The 20,237-nt window shown below is 49.3% G+C and overlaps 1 protein-coding gene across 6 annotated transcripts in view; it reads left to right on the top strand.

Annotated features, from left to right (window-relative positions):
* RNF111 (ring finger protein 111) overlaps window positions 1–20,237 on the top strand; it is a 768,201-nt gene that overhangs the window by 307,999 nt on the left and 439,965 nt on the right. For 5 of the 6 annotated variants that reach the window (XM_069624379.1, XM_069624378.1, XM_069624377.1 and 2 more), the window contains one exon: window positions 8,807–8,992. The exons of the other annotated variant lie outside the window; for it this stretch is intronic. In XM_069624379.1, the coding sequence (XP_069480480.1) occupies window positions 8,807–8,992 (186 nt within the window). The remainder of the gene's footprint in view (window positions 1–8,806; window positions 8,993–20,237) is intronic. 6 annotated transcript variants of the gene reach the window in all.

Below are 20,237 nucleotides of genomic sequence, written 5' to 3'. Positions count from 1 at the left end.
TTCTCAAGACACATTCTGGACTCAGTGATGGACTTTGTGGGGGTCCCAGTGGTTAAAGGTTGAGGCAAAAGAGCATGCTGAGGCATAGAGGGGTACCTATCCTGAGACTCCTCTCCCTCACCTGGCTCTTATAACATTAGTGTTAGACTCTGAATTAACATCCTCCTCATCAGTCCACATTTCCTGGGTTAGGTGTGACAGGCCTACTACCCAGACTCTGATGATTCAACAATCTTGCAGTCCATTCATTTTTCTTTCCTTTAACAGGGAGATTCCTGACTTTACACATTTCTTTCAATTGTTCTAGTGTTAAAATGATCAGGGCTTGCTGGGCCGTGAAGACCCCCCGCACCTGGAAACTAAGGCACAATCACCATATACTAGTGATACTTACAGACACGAGGGTAGATTTTTCCAAGTAATATGGTTTATTTCAAAGTATGCTCAGTCGGCCAACTGGGTCTAACATCTTGCAACGTGTGTCACCCAGACCTCGTGAGACGCAAGAGAGCGAGCATCGCTCAAGCGGCAACATATATACAAACATGTAATCTTTGAAGGCAAATCAAAACCGCCCATAATGTATCTTCTAGGGCTAGGGTTCGTTGATTGACAAACATGACAAATATGACACATTTATAACGAGCACGCCTGTTGGCTTTAGTTCTGTTTTTCCATTAGCTTTGCTTCGGATTGAGATGAACAGCGCTTCAGTTATAGCGAATTAGGTCGTCTTCTTCGAACCCGACCACTCTGAAAACGGGTTTTAAGAAATACCAAAGGTGTGGAAGAAAAATGTTGCTCACCGACCCTCATCATAACTGCCTCTGGTGCCTCGGTTCTGAACATCGAATCCACCACTGCGGTTCTTGCCAGTCAATGACCCGTAAGGCCTTGAAAGAAAGACTAGGTAAACTGGCAGTGGGGGAGGAATCCTTGAAGTTTTCTTCGAGAGGGAAGAAAGACTCGGCTGAGTCTTCGGTGAAACGCCATAAAAAATCCAGATCGAGGAAGTCCCCTTCTTTGTCCAAAAAAACGAAGAAAAGACGGCACCGATCTCACTCTTCCTCTTCCTCGATTACATCGGAGGAAGTTATTACATTTCCAACAAAGCATGACTCCCCTAAAAAGTGGGAAGCATTTAGAGCATCAATGATGAACATTTTTGAGAATGCGGCCCAGACCCCCTTAAAAATGTTTGTTGAAGATAATGCCCCTACGCACAAAAAAAAGTGACGGGGGAAGGTCTAAAACTAGGAAATCTGACAAATTGTCGAGAGTGCCTTCTAGGGATGCTTCCCAAACAACTAAAAAGAAAAGCCTTCCAGTGCATAAACAGGAGGCAGTCCTTAAGAAAAAGACTTTAGACGTTGATACATCATTAAGAACCTTGACGAAAACATCTTTGAAACCTCCATCAAGGGCTGTCAAGTATAAGGGGTCGACGACCCAGCCGAAAAGCTATGTCGAGTTCACTATCGACAACCTCGAAGGCTCCTTCCGTCGATTGTCTCGAAGATACCTTCGACATTCGTAGCGCCTTCGAAAACATCGAAGAATGCCTCGACAACATTGAACGTAATGGCCACGACGTCGACGCCATCGATGCTTCTGTCGACGTTGACACCAATTACAGGAGTGAAACCTATTCCTGAGAAAGTATTTCACCCAGAAAGCAGGCATGATTTTTCCAAACTATGTCATCCATATATGGAGAAATGTCTTCAGGAAATGAGGAGGATGAAGAAGATGAACCTGAAGTTTCATCAGCAGGGGTAAAACATGATGCAAGGGAGGTCCCTCAGGAATTAATTGATCCTCACTCAAAAATGCAAGACCTGTATGAATGTTTACAATCTGCTAGTGGACTAGATGCGTCCCCTGAATACGAGTTTGAAAAACCAGATCCAGCAGAACATGCTGATTGGGTTATAGAAAACCTATGAACAAAGTAACAGTTTATGGGATGGGGTAGGAACTCACCTGTATACCAGAATGCTATGACAGATATTTTGTCAGGAGGTCCTCAACCAGATCCCATACTTCCCTTTCATATTGCCTTGCAAAGGAGAGTAAATGCTGCTTGGGAAAAACCTGAATCCATTCCAGCAGTGAATAAAAAATATAGGCAAAATACAGAATTTGTAACTCTGATCCAGAGTACTTGAGTAAGCATCGATCTCCTGAGAGCCTGGCAGTTCAGGCAGCCACATCAACAAAAAATGCTACATACCCTATAATTCCCCCTGATAGGGATGACAAAAAGATTGATGCATGGTCTAAAAAGGTTTTTACATCAGGGAGTATTGCTCTAAAATCCACAAATGTATCTTGCACTCTGGCGAGATTCACTTATACTCTGTGGGACTGCATGTCAGCGGCAGCTCAATATATCCCGGAAGGAGAGGAACGTGATGGTTTCCTGTCCATAATAAAGGATGGCAATGAGGCTTAGGGGGAATGCCTTCAAGCAGGTTTGGACACAGCTGACAGTATCAGCAGGTCCATGGTGTCTAGCACAGTGCTACGCAGATTTGCGTGGCTAAGAAAGACAGATTTCGCACCAGATGTTCAATCTAGGCTACTTAATGTGCCATTTGACGGCTCGAGGTTGTTTGGCAGCAAGGCAGATGAAAGTTTGGAGAAGCTGCAGACCTCCAAGGCAGCAGCAAAGTCACTCAGTGCCGCTATAAGACAAACCTCAACACCCCTACACAGGCTCATCTTCCTGGAGGGGTCGTCCCTTTCACTCATTTGGGAGAGGAAGGGAACAGGCCAGTCAGCAGTGGCATCTATCCCTTCAGCCGCTGCTGGAGCTGCCGCAAAACCACTCTGAGGTTTTGACTCAGAAGACCCCAGTGGGAGGCAGGATCTTGCAGCATTTGAGAGAATGGCGGGGCATTACTTAAGATGCTCTGGCGCTGGAAACAGTATCCCAAGGTTACTGCCTTCCCTTTCTAAAGAAACCTCATAATCACCCACCGGAATACAACTCTACCAAAAATCCAGACCCGCTCCTGTTGTAGGAAGTTTTAACCCTGCTACAGAAAGGTGCAATAGAACATGTACCTGTAGCGGAGAGGAACAAGGGTTGGTATTCCCCATATTTACTCATTCCAAAGAAGGACGAAGGACGGAGGACTGAGACCCATCTTGGACTTGAGAAACTTGAACAAATTCCTCAGGAAGGACAAGTTCAAGATTGTCACTCTTTCTCAGATCCTTCAGACTCTCAAAATTCAAGACTGGTTGGTATCATTGGACCTTCAGGATGCTTACTTTCATGTGCCAATCCATCTCAAGCACAAAGTATCTGAGGTTCGCGATTGGCAAGTCTCACTATCAGTTTCGGGTTCTGTCATTCGGGTTAACCTCCGCCCCAAGAGTTTTCACCAAGATGATGGCGGTAGTGGCAGTGAGTCTCAGAAGAGGGGGGTGGGGTTCATGTCTACCCCTATTTGGACGACTGGATGATCAGGGCATGTTCCCCAGAACAAGCCCGGGACCATCTATCCAAGACTTGTCACTTCCATCACAAACTAGGGTTTTCTCTGAATTAAAGAAAAGTCAAACATGATACCATCACAGAAACTCCAGTTTATAGGAGCAGTCTTGGATACTTGTTCGGGCAAAGCCTCGCCTCCCGAAGAGAGCTCAAAACATTCTGCAGATGGTAACAAAATTCCAGAATGCCCATTATCTACCAGCCTTCGACTTTCTCAGGTTGCTCGGTCTCATGGCATCCTGCATTTTTCTGGTGCCAGAGGCCAGATTGAGAATGAGATCTCTTCAATGGGCTCTCTGGACTCAATGGTCTCAATTCTCAGGGGAAATGTCAGATCTTTTACAAGTTCCAACCAGGGTGGCACAGGATCTACAATGGTGGACTTGGCAGACAGCACATCCTCGGAGGGGAATCTTTTTGGCAACCATGGCCGGAGAGAACGGTAGTGACGGACGCCTCACTTACGGGATGGGGGGCTCACACCGAGTTGACGATCAGCGGTCATTCGTCTCTGTCGGAGTCCAAACTACATATCGGCCTATTGGAGCTGAGGGCAATCAGACTAGCACTGAAGGCCTTCCTGCCAGCTTTACGGGGAAAGAATGTCTTGATAATGATGGACATCACAGTGGCCATGTACTACCTCAACAAGAGAGGTGGTGTAGTGTCACTACCACTGTGCAAAGAGGCAATGCAGCTCTGGTTCAGGGCAATACAAGAAGGGATCTCTCTATCTGCCATTCACCTAGCAGGAGAGCAAAACATAGCGGCGGATGCTCTGAGCAGGCAGAGCAGTCTCCCACGAGTGGGCTTTGGCTCAGGAAGTCCTTCTGGAGATCTTCGCCCTTTGGGGAACCCCTCAAGTGGATCTGTTCATGACCAGTGTCAACGGGAAATGCAAACTATATTGCTCAAGGGAATTTCCCCCAAGAGGAGCTCTAGGAGACGCATTCGTAGTGGACTGGGAGTTTCCACTGCTATACGCGTTTCCTCCAGTCCCTGTGATCCCCCAAGTAATCAGGAGGTTGAGTAAGTTCGGGTAAACCATGATCCTAATTGCCCCAGATTGGGCCAGGAGAACGTGGTACCCGGACCTTCTCGACATGTCCATCTGCCCTCCAATAAGTCTTCCAAAAAGAGAGGATCTTCTCTCGCAAGATGGAGGTCACGTTCTCCATCCATCAGGTCAACATACTCAACCTTCACGCATGGCTTCTGAGAGGTTGAGATACAAGGATTGGGACCTTCCGGATGATGATATGGAGATTTTGCTTTCGGCCGAAGGCCAGCAATGAAATCTCTGTACCGGTGTCGTTGGAACAAGTTCAGTAACTGGTGCAGGGATAAGAATGTGGACCCTTTTCAATGTGATATTCCAATGGTATTATCTTTTCTGTTACATTTGGCTAATCTGGGGCTCCAGGTTAGTACGATAAAAGGATACGTAGCAGTGCTATCTATCTTCAAGCGCTCGTCAGAAGAAAAAATCTTATTTTAAGATACCTTTTAATAATACACTTTTTAAAGGTTTAAACAATGTTTTTCCACCAATACCTTTTCAAGTTCCTGTGTGGGACTTAAATTTGGTACTGACATTTTTGACATGTGCACCCTTTGAGCCTTTACATTCTTGCCCATTAAGGCTTCTTACTCTGAAAACTATACTTCTAATTGCATTGACATCAGCCCGCAGAGTAAATGAGTTGCAGGCACTTTCTAGTGGTCCTCCTCACACCATCTTTCATGAAGATAAATTTGTCCGTAGAGTCAAGCCTTCTTTTTTGCCAAAAATAGTTTCAGACTTTCACCTGTCATAGAAAATAATTCTACCTACTTTCTACCCTCCTCCTCACACATGTAAGGAAGAGGAAAGACTACATAGGCTAGATCCTAGAAGGGCTTTTAGCTTTTATATCTAAAGATAGTCAAAAATACGTCAGTGTGACCAACTGTTTGTGGGATACACTGGTCGTAAGTTAGGACTACCTGTAACTAAACAAACATTATCAAGATGGATAATCTTAGCCATAACAGAGTGTTATAGGCTAGCTGGAAAAGATCCCCCTGAGGGTTTGAGAGCTCATTCAAATAGGTTCATGGCAACTTCAACAGCACTTAAAAAGGGGTGTTCCTGTACAAGATATTTGTGCAGCAGCCACATGGTCATCCATGCATACTTTCATAAAACATTATGCTTTGGACTCAACTACCTCTCAAGGAGGTCTATTTGCCAAATCTGTGCTACATTCAGTACATGACTAAAAAGATAGCTGTACTCCCGCCTCCAATAGAAAACTGCTTTGGGAGTCTTAAGATGAGGAATACGTCGGAGGACACAATCCATTCGAAGAACAAGTTACTTACAAACTGTAACCTTATTTCGATTGGACGTTCCTCCCATGTATTCCTCATCGACCCTCCCAACCTACCCCACAGTACAGTTTGTGGTTTACACTCTGATTTCTTTTGAGGCTGGGGTCAAAAGAGGCAGGCCTTTAACCATAGTCATGGGCTCTGATGGATGAAAAAACAGAACTGAAGCCAACGGGTGCGCTAAAGGCCTTTATAGAACTGATGATGTCGGTGCTCGACAGAGGCCGCGAGGGACATCGACGACGTCGCCTCGAGTGGAGCGCCCTCTGATGGATATGGGAAAGTTTCCGAGGCGAAACTGAAGGTAACGATATTTTTCTAAGATGAGGAATACGTGGGAGGAACATCAGTTGGTAAGTAACTTGTTCTTCTATTCGTGAACTAGGGGCCAGCCTGTTCTGAGGCAGATCCGGGAAGGACCGCTGGAAGAATATAATTCATGCTTTAACTGCCTATTGCTACAACTTTGGTGACACAGGCCGGCACTTAGGCCGCTGAATAAATGCTGTTCCTGTTTGCCTCCAAGGACTTTGTGAGGGAGGAAAACAATGTATTTCTGTACATTTTGGCATTCCTGTCTGGTTTGATTTTTCACCATGCAAGTTGTGGCCTCACACCGTGTATGAGCTTTCAGAATAAAATACATTTTGCAAAGCACTTGACAGAAAAGCAAAAAATGCAAATGGCGGATATTACACAAAATGGATGCCCTCTGGTTATACTGACGATTCTGTGTTTGCGATGTTTGTCACATGATGTGATTGGTTTCTGGCCAACATAATATACATACTATACATGATTAGGGTCGTTTCTGGACTAACAGGCTTCCCGACTGAAGTTATCCATATTTGGCATGTTACAATTGCTGTTCTAGTGGAGCTTAGCCTTGTGAAGGTTTTTAGTTGAACAAAAGCAACGCAAATACTTAGTGTAACTCTACAATAGATTCCACTGCCTGCCACCAGTGTTAGGCAAGATTTGGCGCATTTCCCTTTCACCTTCCTGACAGTAGGGACCCAAGTCTGAACTACACAGGTTGATAGTGTGGCTGAGCAGCGAGGCTATCTCAAGAGTGGTCAATGTGAGTAGTAGGGAAGTTGGACAGAAATTCAGTGACATGTATCCAAATAAACTCTTACACACAAGGTTTCTTTATTAAACAATTATTAATTTAACAGTCAGTTTTAATCAGCCTTCTCCAGAATGGGCAATATAATAGTAACACACAAATACACTCCAAAATACACACTTAGTGCATCAAAATCAGCAAGTACCCGTTTGGGTTGGCACACACTTCCTACACCCTCAGGTGACTTAAATAACTAGGGCACTGTGGATGTTAACTTATCACTTGTACATTTAGAACAATACTCAGATGAGTGTTAAAAGTAAAGAGATTTCAGACTAAAACAAGGGAACACACAAGTATTCTGAACCAGGTAAGTTCTTTCGAACCCCTCAATGCAAAGTAAGTTAACCCTTTCCTGGAAGGAAAGCAAAAACACACAATCGGAGGAGAGGAGAGAAGAGTCATTCATGGAGCCAGGCCAGCCAATGTCAATTGGGCAAAAGTCTAGGTGAGCTGAAGCACTTCTTGCGGGTAAGTAAAAGTCTTGCACAATGTTTTAGAAGTCTTTGTAGAAAAAGTAGAATCAAAGTAGGGCCACATCTGGGAGGCTTGTGAGTTGTAGAAGATGCAAGCAATTCTACAGAAGTAACCAAGACAAGTCTCAACTGAGATAAAGTAAGGCTACAAGACAAGAGTTAAGTTCTTCGACTGTACAGTACCTTTGGTTAGAAGAAATGGTTCCAGCTGGCTTCTGTCCCAGTGTGGCTCTGTAGATCCTGTTGTTCAGAAGGTTTAGGGGTCCATAGAATATGTAGGGAACATTGCCAAAAGAGAGATTTTTCCTAACAGTAAGTGGGATGTATGTTCTGTTATATTTAAAAGTTGTGACAACAGTTGCTTGTCCCTGTTGCAAGGGGGTTGTTACGGCAAAGGTCTGCAGTTTGGATTGCTGTTAAAACACTTACACATTATAACCCATTGCTCTGGGCAATTCTGGGAATTGGCTACCCCGAGCTTGATTTGAAAAAGTGCAGGAGAAGCATGGGTTTAAGGAGGTATGTCAGTACATAATCCCCAGCATTGTTCAGTTCCTCAGCTTTTAGCATCCATGGGCTTTGCAGATTTTTGGGCAGACTGTTGGTGTCAAACAAGCCATCTAATAAACATGAAATTGACCTGTGTCGCATTGCTGTGGACCCGAGGCCGGTGCATTGTGGGAGCAGGAAAGGGGGTCGGAGGGTTATGCCTGTGCTAAGAGCGGGGGGTATGTCTGGGCTCTGCCGTGTGAGAGAAGATGTGATTGAGGTGTGATTGAGGAGCAGCAAGCTCTTCCCAGCGGTTCAGAGGCAACATGTCACTGTGGGAAGGGCCCAGGACACGAGGGAGAGACTGGTAAGCGGCAGCGGGGTGGGGGGGGGGGTCAGAACACCTGGGAGAGCAGCAAGGAACACTGAGGCTGAAATTATTTCAGGCAATGATCCGATAATTGTCCCTGGAATTACTAATGTTCTAAAAATGTGGTAATTTCACTTAGGTTTTTGGGGGATTTGTGATTTATGCAGTTGCTAGACTAGTAAAACATCAGGCTTCTTTCATTCTCATGTCCTTTGCTGGTGACAATATTCCTTTTGTATTTGTTAGAACATCGTACTTGGTCTTCAGTTCAGTCAATCCTGTTGTCATTTGGAGCATGTTTCTTCTGCAGTTCCTCGCATGTTTTACCAGACTTGAACATTATATCAGTTGTATTGTTATTTAGTTTAAAATGTTGCCTTTATGAATTTTTACCCTTTATCCTCTCAAAATATATGCTGAACAGGTATCAGGGCATGTGAAAGTTAGTGTGCTTCTGTCAACAGATCCCAGAGTGGTACCTGCAACATCTGGAGTGGACTTCCAGTCTGTTACTTCTACTTCCAGCCATACTTCCACCTCAGAGCAGGCCTCTGACGTTGCTTCGGGAACCTCCCATGTTCAGATTTCAACCATGCCTGAACCTTCTGCTGTTCCTCTTAGTTTCAACAATGCTGGCCATTCAACGGGAGGTACCTTTTTGTTTCTAAAATACATTTTCCGGATTTGTATGTCAGCTGCCTGAAAATGTTTTGCATGGAAACAGTGTGACTGATATATTGATATAGTTAAAGTATCTTTTTGCGAAACGTTGAGGATATTGTAGAATGTGTAGTATCAAAACCTGCAAGTGTGTGTGTGGATGTGCTCCTCTTTTTACCTTTGTAAATTATAAAATAAGAATGAATGCAAACAATGCACACTTAAATCGCCAAAAGAAATTCTCAGAGGTAAAACGTGCCCCTCTAATGCTATAGAAAGCAATGCAAATAAAAATTGTAAAGAATTAGAGCTTTTACCATTAACTGCCGTGTAGCTAAAATCGAAGATAGTTTCAAAAATTCAGTTGAAATTGCACTGTAAAATGTTCCCGGAATAAAACAGTTTAGTTAAAAAAAAATGTCTTGCCTACTCTAGGTTTATTTGTTGCAAGGTTTAACTGAACGTTCTGTCTTTCTGTACAGTTTTTCAGTGTGCTTGGTAAGCAGCCTAGAATGATATTTCGAGGGGATTGGGTCCTCCGACGTATTCCATATCTGACAGTAATCACCACAGCTGTGCTGCTTCGGAAAATGGCTCCTCCGACGGCGGGCGTCACTGAATGTTATAAGTAGGACGCACAACGCCCGTAGCCTCAGTACCGTTTTTTCCGCGAACGTGTTCGCTTCTGGAATCTCGGCACGCCTCGACTCTTTGGAGTTTCTGTTTCTTGGTAATTCGAACCTGTTCGTTTTGTGAAGTTTCTTCTTCGTGAAGGATGTCTACCTCGTCTTCCACCCCGCATCCAGGATTTAAGAAGTGCAGGGACTGTGGGTCCAAGATGTCAGTTATGGACTCGCGCACACACACCGCCTGCCTCTGGTGCCTCGGGGAGGCCCATGACACGGATGACTGTCGACTGCCAATCGCTCACGTCTAAAGCCTTGCAGGAGCACAAGAAGTGGTTATCGGTAGGTAAGGTGTCTAAGTCACGGAAGTCGAGGTCTGTGGGGCTTTCGACGAACGATTCGAGAGGCGACTCTCCACGTTGTCGTCAGAAGTCCAGTGGGTCTCGGTCCCGGAGTCGGTCCCGCCACTCCTCTGCCTCTTCGAGGCACTCCTGGAAGTGCAGTCATCGGTCGCCTTCCCCGTCCTCTTTCGAGGACTCCGTCGGCGGGTCGCTTACCCTACCAAGCAGGCGACGCCGGAGGAATAGGCTTCCTTCGGGAAGAAAATGTTAGCGATTCTCGAATCGCAGGGCACCGGTCCGTCCGCGCCTCCGAGTGGGGTCGGTCATGATCGGTCGAGAGACACTGCTTGCACGCCTTCGGGCTCGGGTGGTAGGCATGATTCGCGGGAGAGGTCCCGCTCGGACAAGGGGAATCTTTCTCGTCATGACCGGTCCAGGTCCCGTTCCTCGATGCGCTTGAGACCGTGTGAACCTGTGATGCCTTTGAGGAAGACGCCGGTGGCAGTCAACAGACTCTTTCGAGGCCCCGCCTCCGAAGAAGTCATCGGTGCCATCGGCGCCCAGGCTGTCGAAGGACACACTCGGGGCTCCGGCCTCGAGGCCTGTGTCGACGCCATTGATGCTGTCGGCGCCGTGTTCGGTGTTGACGCCGATTCACTCGATGCCCTCGACGCCTTTCGAGGCTGTGTCGACGGGGGTACCCCGAGGCTCGGTGGAACCCACTAGAAAGGCTCTGGCCAAGGTCAAGCATGGCTTTAGTTCACATTCTGTGCCTTCTTACCACCATCTTGAGTTTATTTCAGAGGTGGATGATGGCTCTGATGATGGCATGGTTCCTAATGCAGTGCCAGACGAGATTCTCTCAGGCCATAGCCAATTTGAGTACCTGAGGCAGTCCCTGCACGATGCTAGTGGGCTGGACACCTCCTCGGAGGTGGAGTTTTGTAGGCCTGAGCCTGGCACTCATGCCGACTTATCGTACCAGCGCCTTATGTCGAGGGTCACAAGTACTTGGGATGGTCTGCTCCCCTGGGGGAGTTTCTTCAGGATGACCTTACGGATATCCTCGACCTTGGACCACCAACTGACCCAGTACTGCCGTTTCATATGGCTCTACAGAGGAGGGCGGCGGCGGCTGGACTGCTCCGGAGAGTCTCCCGGCAGTGGGCAAGTCTTTGCCACGAAAATACCACCCAGCCAGTAGCGACCCCCGCTACTTGTCCAAGCACCCCACTCGGGAGAGTTTGATGGTGCAGGCGGCTACGGCCCCGCCAAAGCAGGTGTCGTATCCTACCATCCCTCCTGATAGGGACGACAAGCGTTTTGACGGCTGGACGAAGCGTTTTCTTCAGGGGGTATGGCGCTTCAGGTGGCCAACTCCGTATGTGCCTTGTCATGTTTCATGCACACTCTGTGGAACTGTTTCCTTAGCGGCTGAACATATTCCCGAAGGGGACGAACGGGATGTTTTCCTTGCCATGGTTCAGGATGCCAAGGATGCCATGTGTGAGGCCGTTCAGTCGGGTTTGGACATGGCAGATTGCGTCAGCTGGTCCATGGCGGCGAGCACCGTGATACGCAGGTTTGCGTGGTTGCGGAAGTCTGGGTTTGCTCCTGATGTGCAGGCCCGGCTCCTCAACATGCCCTTTGACGGGGAACATCTTTTTGGCAGCAAGGCTGAAGAGAGCCTTGAGAGGTTGCAGACCTCAAAAGCTGCAGCGAAGTCGTTGGGCACTGCAGTTCGCCAACCTCTGCCTTTTCGTCCTAGGGGACAGCAATGGAGGGGAAGTTCCTTTTGTTATTGCTCATACTTTGGTAAAGCGAGAGGAGCTTCCAGTCAAAGGAGCCACCGTAGGAGTGCCAGAGGTGGTAAACAAGGTACTCGAGGTGCCAAGGCCGCTCGGGCTGTTGCCTCCTTGCCCTCAGGCAACGCCGCAGCCGCTTCAGCTCAGTCATGAGGCAATGTCACATGGTTCGTCGGTTGGGTGAAGGCTGGCGCAGCATCTTGCAGAGTGGCGCACCATTACTTCAGATGTGTGGGTTCTGGAGATCATAACCCACGGCTGCTTTCTTCCTTTCCGGCAGAGGCCTCAAGACAATCCACCGGGGAATCTCTCTTTGAAGAGTCCGGATCCGCTTCTTGCGCAGGAAATTCAATCCCTGCTGGAGAAAGGCGCCATAGAACTGGTGCCTGTAGCGGAGAGGAACAAGGGATGGTATTCTCCTTATATTTTTGATTTCCAAGGAAGACGGGGGATTGAGACCCATCATGGACTTGCGCGGTTTGAACAAACTCCTCAGGAAGGACAAGTTCAAGATGGTTACTCTCTCTCAAGTCCTCCAGACCCTTCAACTTCAGGACTGGTTGGTGTCTCTCGACCTCAAGGACGCTTATTTTCATGTGCCACGACTCGCACTTTCAGTTTCGGGTCCTGCCGTTTGGATTGACCTCCGCCCCGAGGGTCTTTCCCAAGCTCATGGTAGTGGTGGCAGCGCACCTCAGGAAAGGGGGATTCACGTCTACCCCTACCTGGACGATTGGTTGATCAGGACGCGCTCTCCCGAGCAAGTCCTGGATCATCTGTCAGTCACCTGCCACTCCCTCCACAAGCTGGGCTTCTCCCTCAACTAAAGTCCCATTTGACACAAACTCGAGGCTCCAGTAGATCGGAGCAGTGCTCGACACGTCCCTGGGGCAGTGTGTTCCTCCCCAGGTGAGGGCTCATCACATTCAGCAGATGGTGCACAAGTTGCAGCTTGCCCATAGTCTCCCAGCGTTCGAGTTCTTGAGATTGCTCGGCCTCATGACATCCTGCATTCTTCTGGTGCCAGAGGCTAGGTTGCGGATGAGATGTTAGCAATGGGCACTCAATCTCCAGTGATCTCAGTCCTCCGGCAGGATGTCGGACCCTGTTCAGGTGCTGTCCTCGGTCGCCCACGACCTCCTGTGGTGGGCCATCGAAGACAATCTGATGAAGGGGACTCCATTTTGGCTACCCTGGCTGGAGTTGACGATTGTGACTGACACATCCCTCACGGGATGGGGAGCTCATGCCAACGAGTTGAGTCAGCGGTCGTCGGAGTCCAGACTCTATATCAATCTGTTGGAGCTGAGGGCCGTCAGGCTAGCCCTGAAGGCTTTTCTGCCGACTGTGCGAGGGAAGAATGTCCTGAGCCTACGGTGGCCATGCACTACCTCAACAAAAGGGGGGGGGGCAGGGTCACTTCCACTGTGCAGGGAGGCGATGCAGCTCTGGTTCTGGGCTATCCAGCAGGGAGGCAATGCAGCTCTGGTTCTGGGCTATCCAGCAGGAAGTTTCGATCTCGGCAGTTCATCTGGCCGGAGACGGAAACGTGACGGCGGAGGCTCTGAGCAGGCAGAGCGCAATCTCTCACGAGTGGGAGTTGGCTCAGATTCTCCTGGAGATCTTCGGCCTTTGGGGGACCCCTCAAGTAGATCTCTTTGCCTCCAGTGTCAACCGCAAGTGCGAGAGGTTCTGCTTGCGGGAATTTCCTCCGAAAGGAGCCTTAGGAGACACGTTTGTTGTGGAGTGGTCATTCCCACTGCTGTACGCGTTTCCTCCAGTCCCCGTCCTCCCGCAAGTAGTGCGGAGGTTACGGAGGTTCGGTTCCCGGATGATCCTCATTGCTCCAGCGTGGGCCCGGAGGACGTGGTACCCGGACCATCTCGACTTGTCCATCTGCCCTCCACGTAGTCTTCCCTACCAAGACAATCTGCTCTCACGGGAGGGGGGTTCGGGTTCGCCATCCAGAGGTCAGATCCCTCAACCGTCACGCTTGGTTTCTGAAAGGTTGAGGTATAAGGATTGGGACCTCCCTGAAGACGTGATGGAGTTGTTGCTCTCGGCCAGACGGCCAGCAACAAAGTCCCTGTGCCGTTGGCGTAAGTTCTGCGACTGGTGCAGGGTTAAGACTCTGGATCATTTTTCATGTGACATTCCTGTAGTTCTGTCTTTTTTGCTTTCTTTGGCCCACAGGGGCCTGCAAGTGGGTACCGTTTAAGGTTACCTGGCGGCGCTGTCCATATTTAAGCGCTCGTCTGAAGAGTGGTCCTATTTTAAAATTCCTTTAAGTTCTCTGTTTCTGAAAGGACTCACTGTGTTCCCTCCGTCACCTTTCCAGGTGCCCGGTTGGGATTTGAACCTTGCTCTCAAGTTTCTGATGGGTGCTACGTTTGAACCTTTGCATTCATGCCCTTTGAGACTGTTAACTCTTAAAACTGTTTTTAGTTGCGGTCACTTCCGCTCGCAGAGTGAGTTGCAGGCACTTTCAGATAAGCCACCCTTCACTGTGTTTCATAAGGACAGGGTTGTCCTTAGAGTTTGTTCGTCCGTCCTTCCTTTCTTCCGAAGGTGGTGTCGGAATTTCATTTAGGCCAGAAGGTTGCTCTTCCAGCGTTTTATCCTCCTCCACATCCTGGTAAGGAAGATGAGAGGCTCCATAGGCTTGATTCTAGGAGAGCGTTAAGATTTTATATTTCACGCATGTCCCGGGTCAGAGTGGACGATCAACTCTTCATTGGTTACGCTGGAAAGCGTTTGCGACAAGCTGTGACGAAACAGACTGTCTCGCTGGATTATTTTGGCTATCTGAGTGTTACTGCTTGGCGGGTAAGGACCCACCGGTCGGCTTACGGGCCCATTCTACCAGAGGTATGGCTGCCTCTACTGCCCTACAGAGGGGTGTGCCTATTCGTAACATCTGTGATGCAGCCACCTGGGCTTCGGTACTTACTTTTGTACGTCACTACTCCCTTGATTCCATCCGGGGGCAGGATCTGGCCTTTGGCAAGGCGGTCCTTTACTGCGCAATTTGATTGGGCAGTCTAAATTTGTTTTCTAAATTCTTTTCCCACCTCCTTGCATTGGTACTGCTTTGGCAGTCTGTCATAATGGAATACGTCGGAGGACCCAATCCCCTCGAAGAACAAGTTACTCTCTTACCTGGTAACGTACTTTCGATGGGATGGTCCGACGTATTCCATATCGCTCCATCCCTGCCTTCCCCGCTACAGAATTTCTTATGCGATTGCAGCTTACGTTTCCTCAGGGCTTTGTGTGGTCAGACTGGCAAAAGACTGGTGCCACACGTTCTGGGAAAAAACTACAACTGAGGCTACGGGCGTCGTGCGTCCTACTTATAACATCCCGTGACGTCGGCTGTCGGAGGAGGTCCTCGAGGGCGGCATATCGACATCATCGACGCAGGACGCAGATGCCGAAAGATTTTCCGAAGCAGCACAGCTGTGGTGATTACTGTCATAGGTATGGAATACGTCAGACCATCCCATCGAAAGAACGTTACCAGGTAAGAGAGTAACTTGTTCTTTTACATACTCTTACTTCCCATCCCCTTTCCTGCATATTGCATGGGTGTCCCTTCCAAGGAACGGGAGACGGAACCTTTTTCACCAGAAAAAAACCTTCCCCTTTAAATTGAAAAGCGTTGCGGGGGTGCGGCCCTGGATGGATGCATGCGCTGCCCTGACGCCACCCTCCATCGCCACACCTCGGTCCCCTTTTCCGTGTCGACGGAAAACAGGCCGAATTCACCAGCTCTCCTGGGTTTGGCTTCGGCCATGTAATTCCACGCACGGATACTTCTTCTGTCTTTTATCATACAGGTACTCAGTCCTCAGGCGTCACGCTCCTCCCAGGCGCATGTCGACTTCCACAGGGTTCAGCAGGTGTCCATGCTGCGACGGGCTCTTCCCAACTTCAGACCTCCACGCCCTCTGCATACGTTGCCTTGGCCTAGAACACGGTTGGCAAGCTTGTACAGCGTGCAACGCCCTGTCATCGAGGTCTCTGAAGAACAGGCTAGCCAGGTGGAGTTGCCTCCAGAGGACCTCAAGGACTTCGTCAAACATCGATCCAGGCTCAAGGTAGGGCCTTTATTCTCCATCGTACCCAGCAAGGGAGACTCCTTCCCAAGGACTCGCCCGCGCCAGAGGGACCGCTCAGGTTCTTTGTACTGGGACGTGCACCGAGGCTGCTCCAGCTACTGGCCTACGGGCACAGTGACACCCGGATCCTCCTGATGAGTTTTGAGGGACTTGAAGGTTCTTCTACCGGGTCTTCACCCGAGGGGCTACACCCTTGTACCGGCATTGTGCCTGAGAAGTCATGCTCGAATACAGGCAATACGTCAGAGGGGGTGCCTAAACACAGCTCTACCGGGCCGAGGGTGTCGCACCTACAGGGTCTAGGCCCAAGGAGCAGGGTAGGCATCGCGATCCACACTCAAGAGTCCTGGAGTAGGCTGGGCCCAGCGAGCCGAGCAACATGACACAGGCATGTGGCAAGCAGCTCGACAAAATGGTCCCCATGCCAGACATCAGCACCCGTCGTCCTTTCCAGGAATTCGGCGAGGAACGAGTGTCGAGGTGGGACTAGCCTCAACCAAGTACGTGGCCTACAGCCTATCCCTCATTTGCCAGGGCAGGTTCCTGCTGCATCTGTATGCGAAGGGCATGCAGTGGCTCCAGCAGCCTCCCGCTTCCCTGTCTATATCCTACTACTCCTTTAGCCTGTGAAGACAGATTCTTTGAGCTGTTCCTCAGGCTTATGATGTCCCCCTTGGATGGGGTTTATCCTCAGGGATGCCATCAGGGACGTGCTCCCTCCAATTCTTCCGGCGCAGCCTTTGCCTCTGGCCCCATTGCCAATTCCTCAGGCGGTTCCGTACCAGCCTCCTCCACAGCATCTGGTCCTTGTACTGCAACCCCAGCTCCCGCTACTCCTCGACAGACGCAGACCCTGACGCGCCCTTGTCAGCCAAGGCCTTCCACGAACGTCTTGCAGGGCTGGTGGAGTGCTTGGACATGCCTCAACCAGAGGTCGAGCAACCAGCAGACGGGAATTCCACTGCAGACCGATGTAGTCTCCTTAGCCAAAAAGGGTTGGCTCAAGCCCCACTCTGCCCAGCCGGTCATTCGACACATGGAGGGGGATACATTCTTGCTATCGGCCCATCATCGCTCCTCTGTGATCACTGCAGCATCACTATGCTCCAAGCCTCAGTCGTCCTCAGCGTCCTCTGTGGCGCTGATAGGCAAGGAGAAAATCTTGAAGGTGTACGGGAAGAAGCTGTATTCCAATGCTTCCTTGCATCTTTGCCAGGCCAACACAGATGCCATGCTGACAGCCGCTAACCAAAGGTTATGGCAGAGAATCGCAGAATTCCTCCTGGAACTCCCTCTGCAGAGCCAATCGCGTTTCAAAGCTGGACTGGCTAAGGCCAAGCTTGTGGCGTAGGATCTCATGGAGTCCACCGTGGCCCACATTGACACCGCTGGCTGTGCCATCTGTATCGCCACGGACATTCTCCCTCTTCCCCTCCACTCCCTCAAGTTGGGACAGCAACTCATCTGGCGGAAGTCCGCTCGCTCGTAGAGAGCCAGGCAGTGAAGGATGTCCCAGCCTCCCAGCCAGGCTTGGGCTTTTACTCCAGGATTTTCGATATTCAGAAAAAGAACCAGGCGGGCCTGAGAGTTGTACTGGGCCTTTCTTACCTCAACCTCTCCTTAACTCTACAAAAAAGCAAGATGGTTATGCCAGCTCTTACAGCAGAGACACATGGTGCAAGGGAGACTGGATGAGCTCCCTGGATCTGAAGGATGCGTACCTGCCCGTCCTGATTCGGCAGCCCCATCTTTCTTTCCTACGGTTCTGGATCATGGGCTACCATTTCTAATACAAGCTCCTTGCTTTTGGTCTCAACTCTGCTCCCATGGTCTTTACCAGACTCCTGAATTTGTGGCTGCCCTCGTTTGAGCTCGGGGCCTCCACATCTACCCATATTTCAGTGGAATGGCATGAAGCTCAACTTCATTCTAATAGCTCCCTGGTGGCCGGCCAGGCCATGGTTGTTGGAGCTGCTCAGCCTCTCGGAGATGCCTCCTATTCACCTTCCGACGGGCCCAGCACATCTTCTGGCGCAGCAGCGGTGCAGGGTCATCCACCCTGCGCCACAGAAACTACCCCTCAGTGTGGTTCTTGAGCAGGTAACACTGGGGCACCTCAACCTCTCCCAGGGCAATCTGGAGATCATACAGGGCACCAGGAGCAAGGCTACCAGGGCCCAGTATAAAAGTAAATGGCCCAGGTTCTGCCACTGGGCTGACTCCAAGGAAACCGACCCCTCGGCATGTACTCTGGACGAGGTGCTCTCCTTCTCTGTGCTACTCGCCCACTCGGCCGTGCAGGTGGACACCTGCCGCACTTACCTCGCAGCCATCTGGGCTTTCAGGAACTCGGGGGAGGGAGACCTTCTTCTCCACCTCCAATCCGATTGTGAAACATTTGGCAGGGCTTGCAAGGCTCGCAAGGCTTTACCTGCCCACCAAGAGGCTACATCCCGTGTAGGACTTGAACATAGTCTGGGGCGCTCTGCTGCTCAAACCGTTAAAACCAATGGCATCCGCTGACATCGGTCTGGTCACCATCAAGACGGCCTTACTGGTAGGCCTCACCACGGTGCGAAGAGTCGGTGACATCCAGGCGCTGGTTGCCTCAACACCATATACTACCTTTCACAGGGACAAAGTAGTCCTGCGGCTGCACCCAGCATTTCTGCCAAAGGTGCCATCTGCTTTCCACTGGGATGAGTAAATAGTCCTTCCTACATTCTTTGCCGATCCTAAGGACAACATACAGAGTTCTGAACTGCCTGGATGTCAGGCGTGCCCTAAAATTCTACCTTGACAGGACCAAGGGTTTCTGCAAGTCAGAGGGCCCTGTTTGTCACTTTCGGAGGTGCAAGACCAGGCTATCGGGCCTCCATAGCATGCTGGATGGTCTCGGCCATCAAAGAAGCATACGAGTGGCAGCAGCAGCCGCTTCCGCCGAACATGCATGCCCACGCAGTCGGGGCCGAGGCAACGGCCATCGCATTCCAGCGCCATGTCCCTTGGCAAGTCATAAGCAGGGTAGCCACTTGGCCCACTCCCTTGGCTTTCTGCAAGCATTACTGTTTTGGATGCCCTCCCTAGATCTGATGCAGCTTTTGGGCAGGCAGTTCTCAGGAACCTATTTGCTTAAGGAGGGTTTCCTCTCCACCCTGGGGCTACATTCAGTTGTAATCGCCCATGCCGTATGCAGGAAAGGGGATGGGACGTAAGAGTAATTATAAGTTACTCACCTTAGTGATTAACATACTCTTAGTCCATAGTCCTCTTTCTTCCATACGTCCCACCATCCTCCACCACCTCTGCCCCCCAAAATACTGGTGTCATTAGGCAAGGTTAAGTCTATTGTTGAGTGTCGATGGGGACTGAGTGGTGCTGGAGGGCGGAGCGAGGGAAGCGCATGCTCCCACAGCCGCACCCCCGCGGCTCTTTTTTTCTGGTGAAAAAGATTCCGTCTCCCATCCCTTGGAAGGGATGCCCATGCAGTATGGAGGAAAGGGAACTATGGACTAAGAGTATGTTAGTCACTGCTGTGAGTAATTTATAATTTATGCTGCCTGGCTAACACCAAGCTAGATTATTGTTGCAATCTTCTTCAGGGCATATTGGTAAGGATGATATTTCCAAATTGTAAGTCATCCAAAACCACAGTTCTTTCTGTGGAAGGGTTAGAGAGGCAAGAATGTGTTTCATAAGCCAGGAGGGTATTGCATGTCATTCCGGATCTTGACTGTATTCCACAAATGTCTATTTGGCATTAGCCCTGCTTCTGTTGGAAAGGCGATCATTGCTGCCTAACCGGAGAACCCTGAGATTAAATAATACTATTATTGTTGCCTAGGACAAAAAACTATCTTCTGTTAGCCAGGGTGCCTTCCACTGCGCGGCTCCTATGCTCTGCCATACATTTCCCCCGGATCTCATGGGCTGTGCATCGCTGGATATTTTCAAGTGCACTCTGAAAACACATTTATTTGCCTGAGGTTGATTGCTGTCTTGATCTACTTTAGTATCCCTGGATTTGCTGTTCTATGTTACTGTTTGGTAATGTTGTTTTCGGTTTTATTTATGTATGTTTGAGTGCCCGGATGCCCCTGGGCTTGCTAGTCTGCTTGATGCTACATAACTATTAAATAAAGGCTACTTGCCCAAATGTACTACTGTCTTTTAAAAACAAATTTATTTAATGTGGTTATTTAATGTCCTTTCTGGTTATAAATTAACCTTCAACGGTACACACATTGTTAAAACGCATGCAAAATACATTTATTTCAAAGTTCTAAGAGCATATATGTAATTACTCACAGCCAATAGAATCCATACATCTATTTATTCAATC

Source organism: Ambystoma mexicanum, chromosome 11 (genome assembly GCF_040938575.1).
Source record: "Ambystoma mexicanum isolate Mex_15411 chromosome 11, UKY_AmexF1_1, whole genome shotgun sequence".
In the NCBI taxonomy this organism is placed as follows: domain Eukaryota; kingdom Metazoa; phylum Chordata; class Amphibia; order Caudata; family Ambystomatidae; genus Ambystoma; species Ambystoma mexicanum.
Note: the sequence above shows the minus strand (reverse complement) of the source record. Positions and strands in the feature narration are given on the sequence as shown.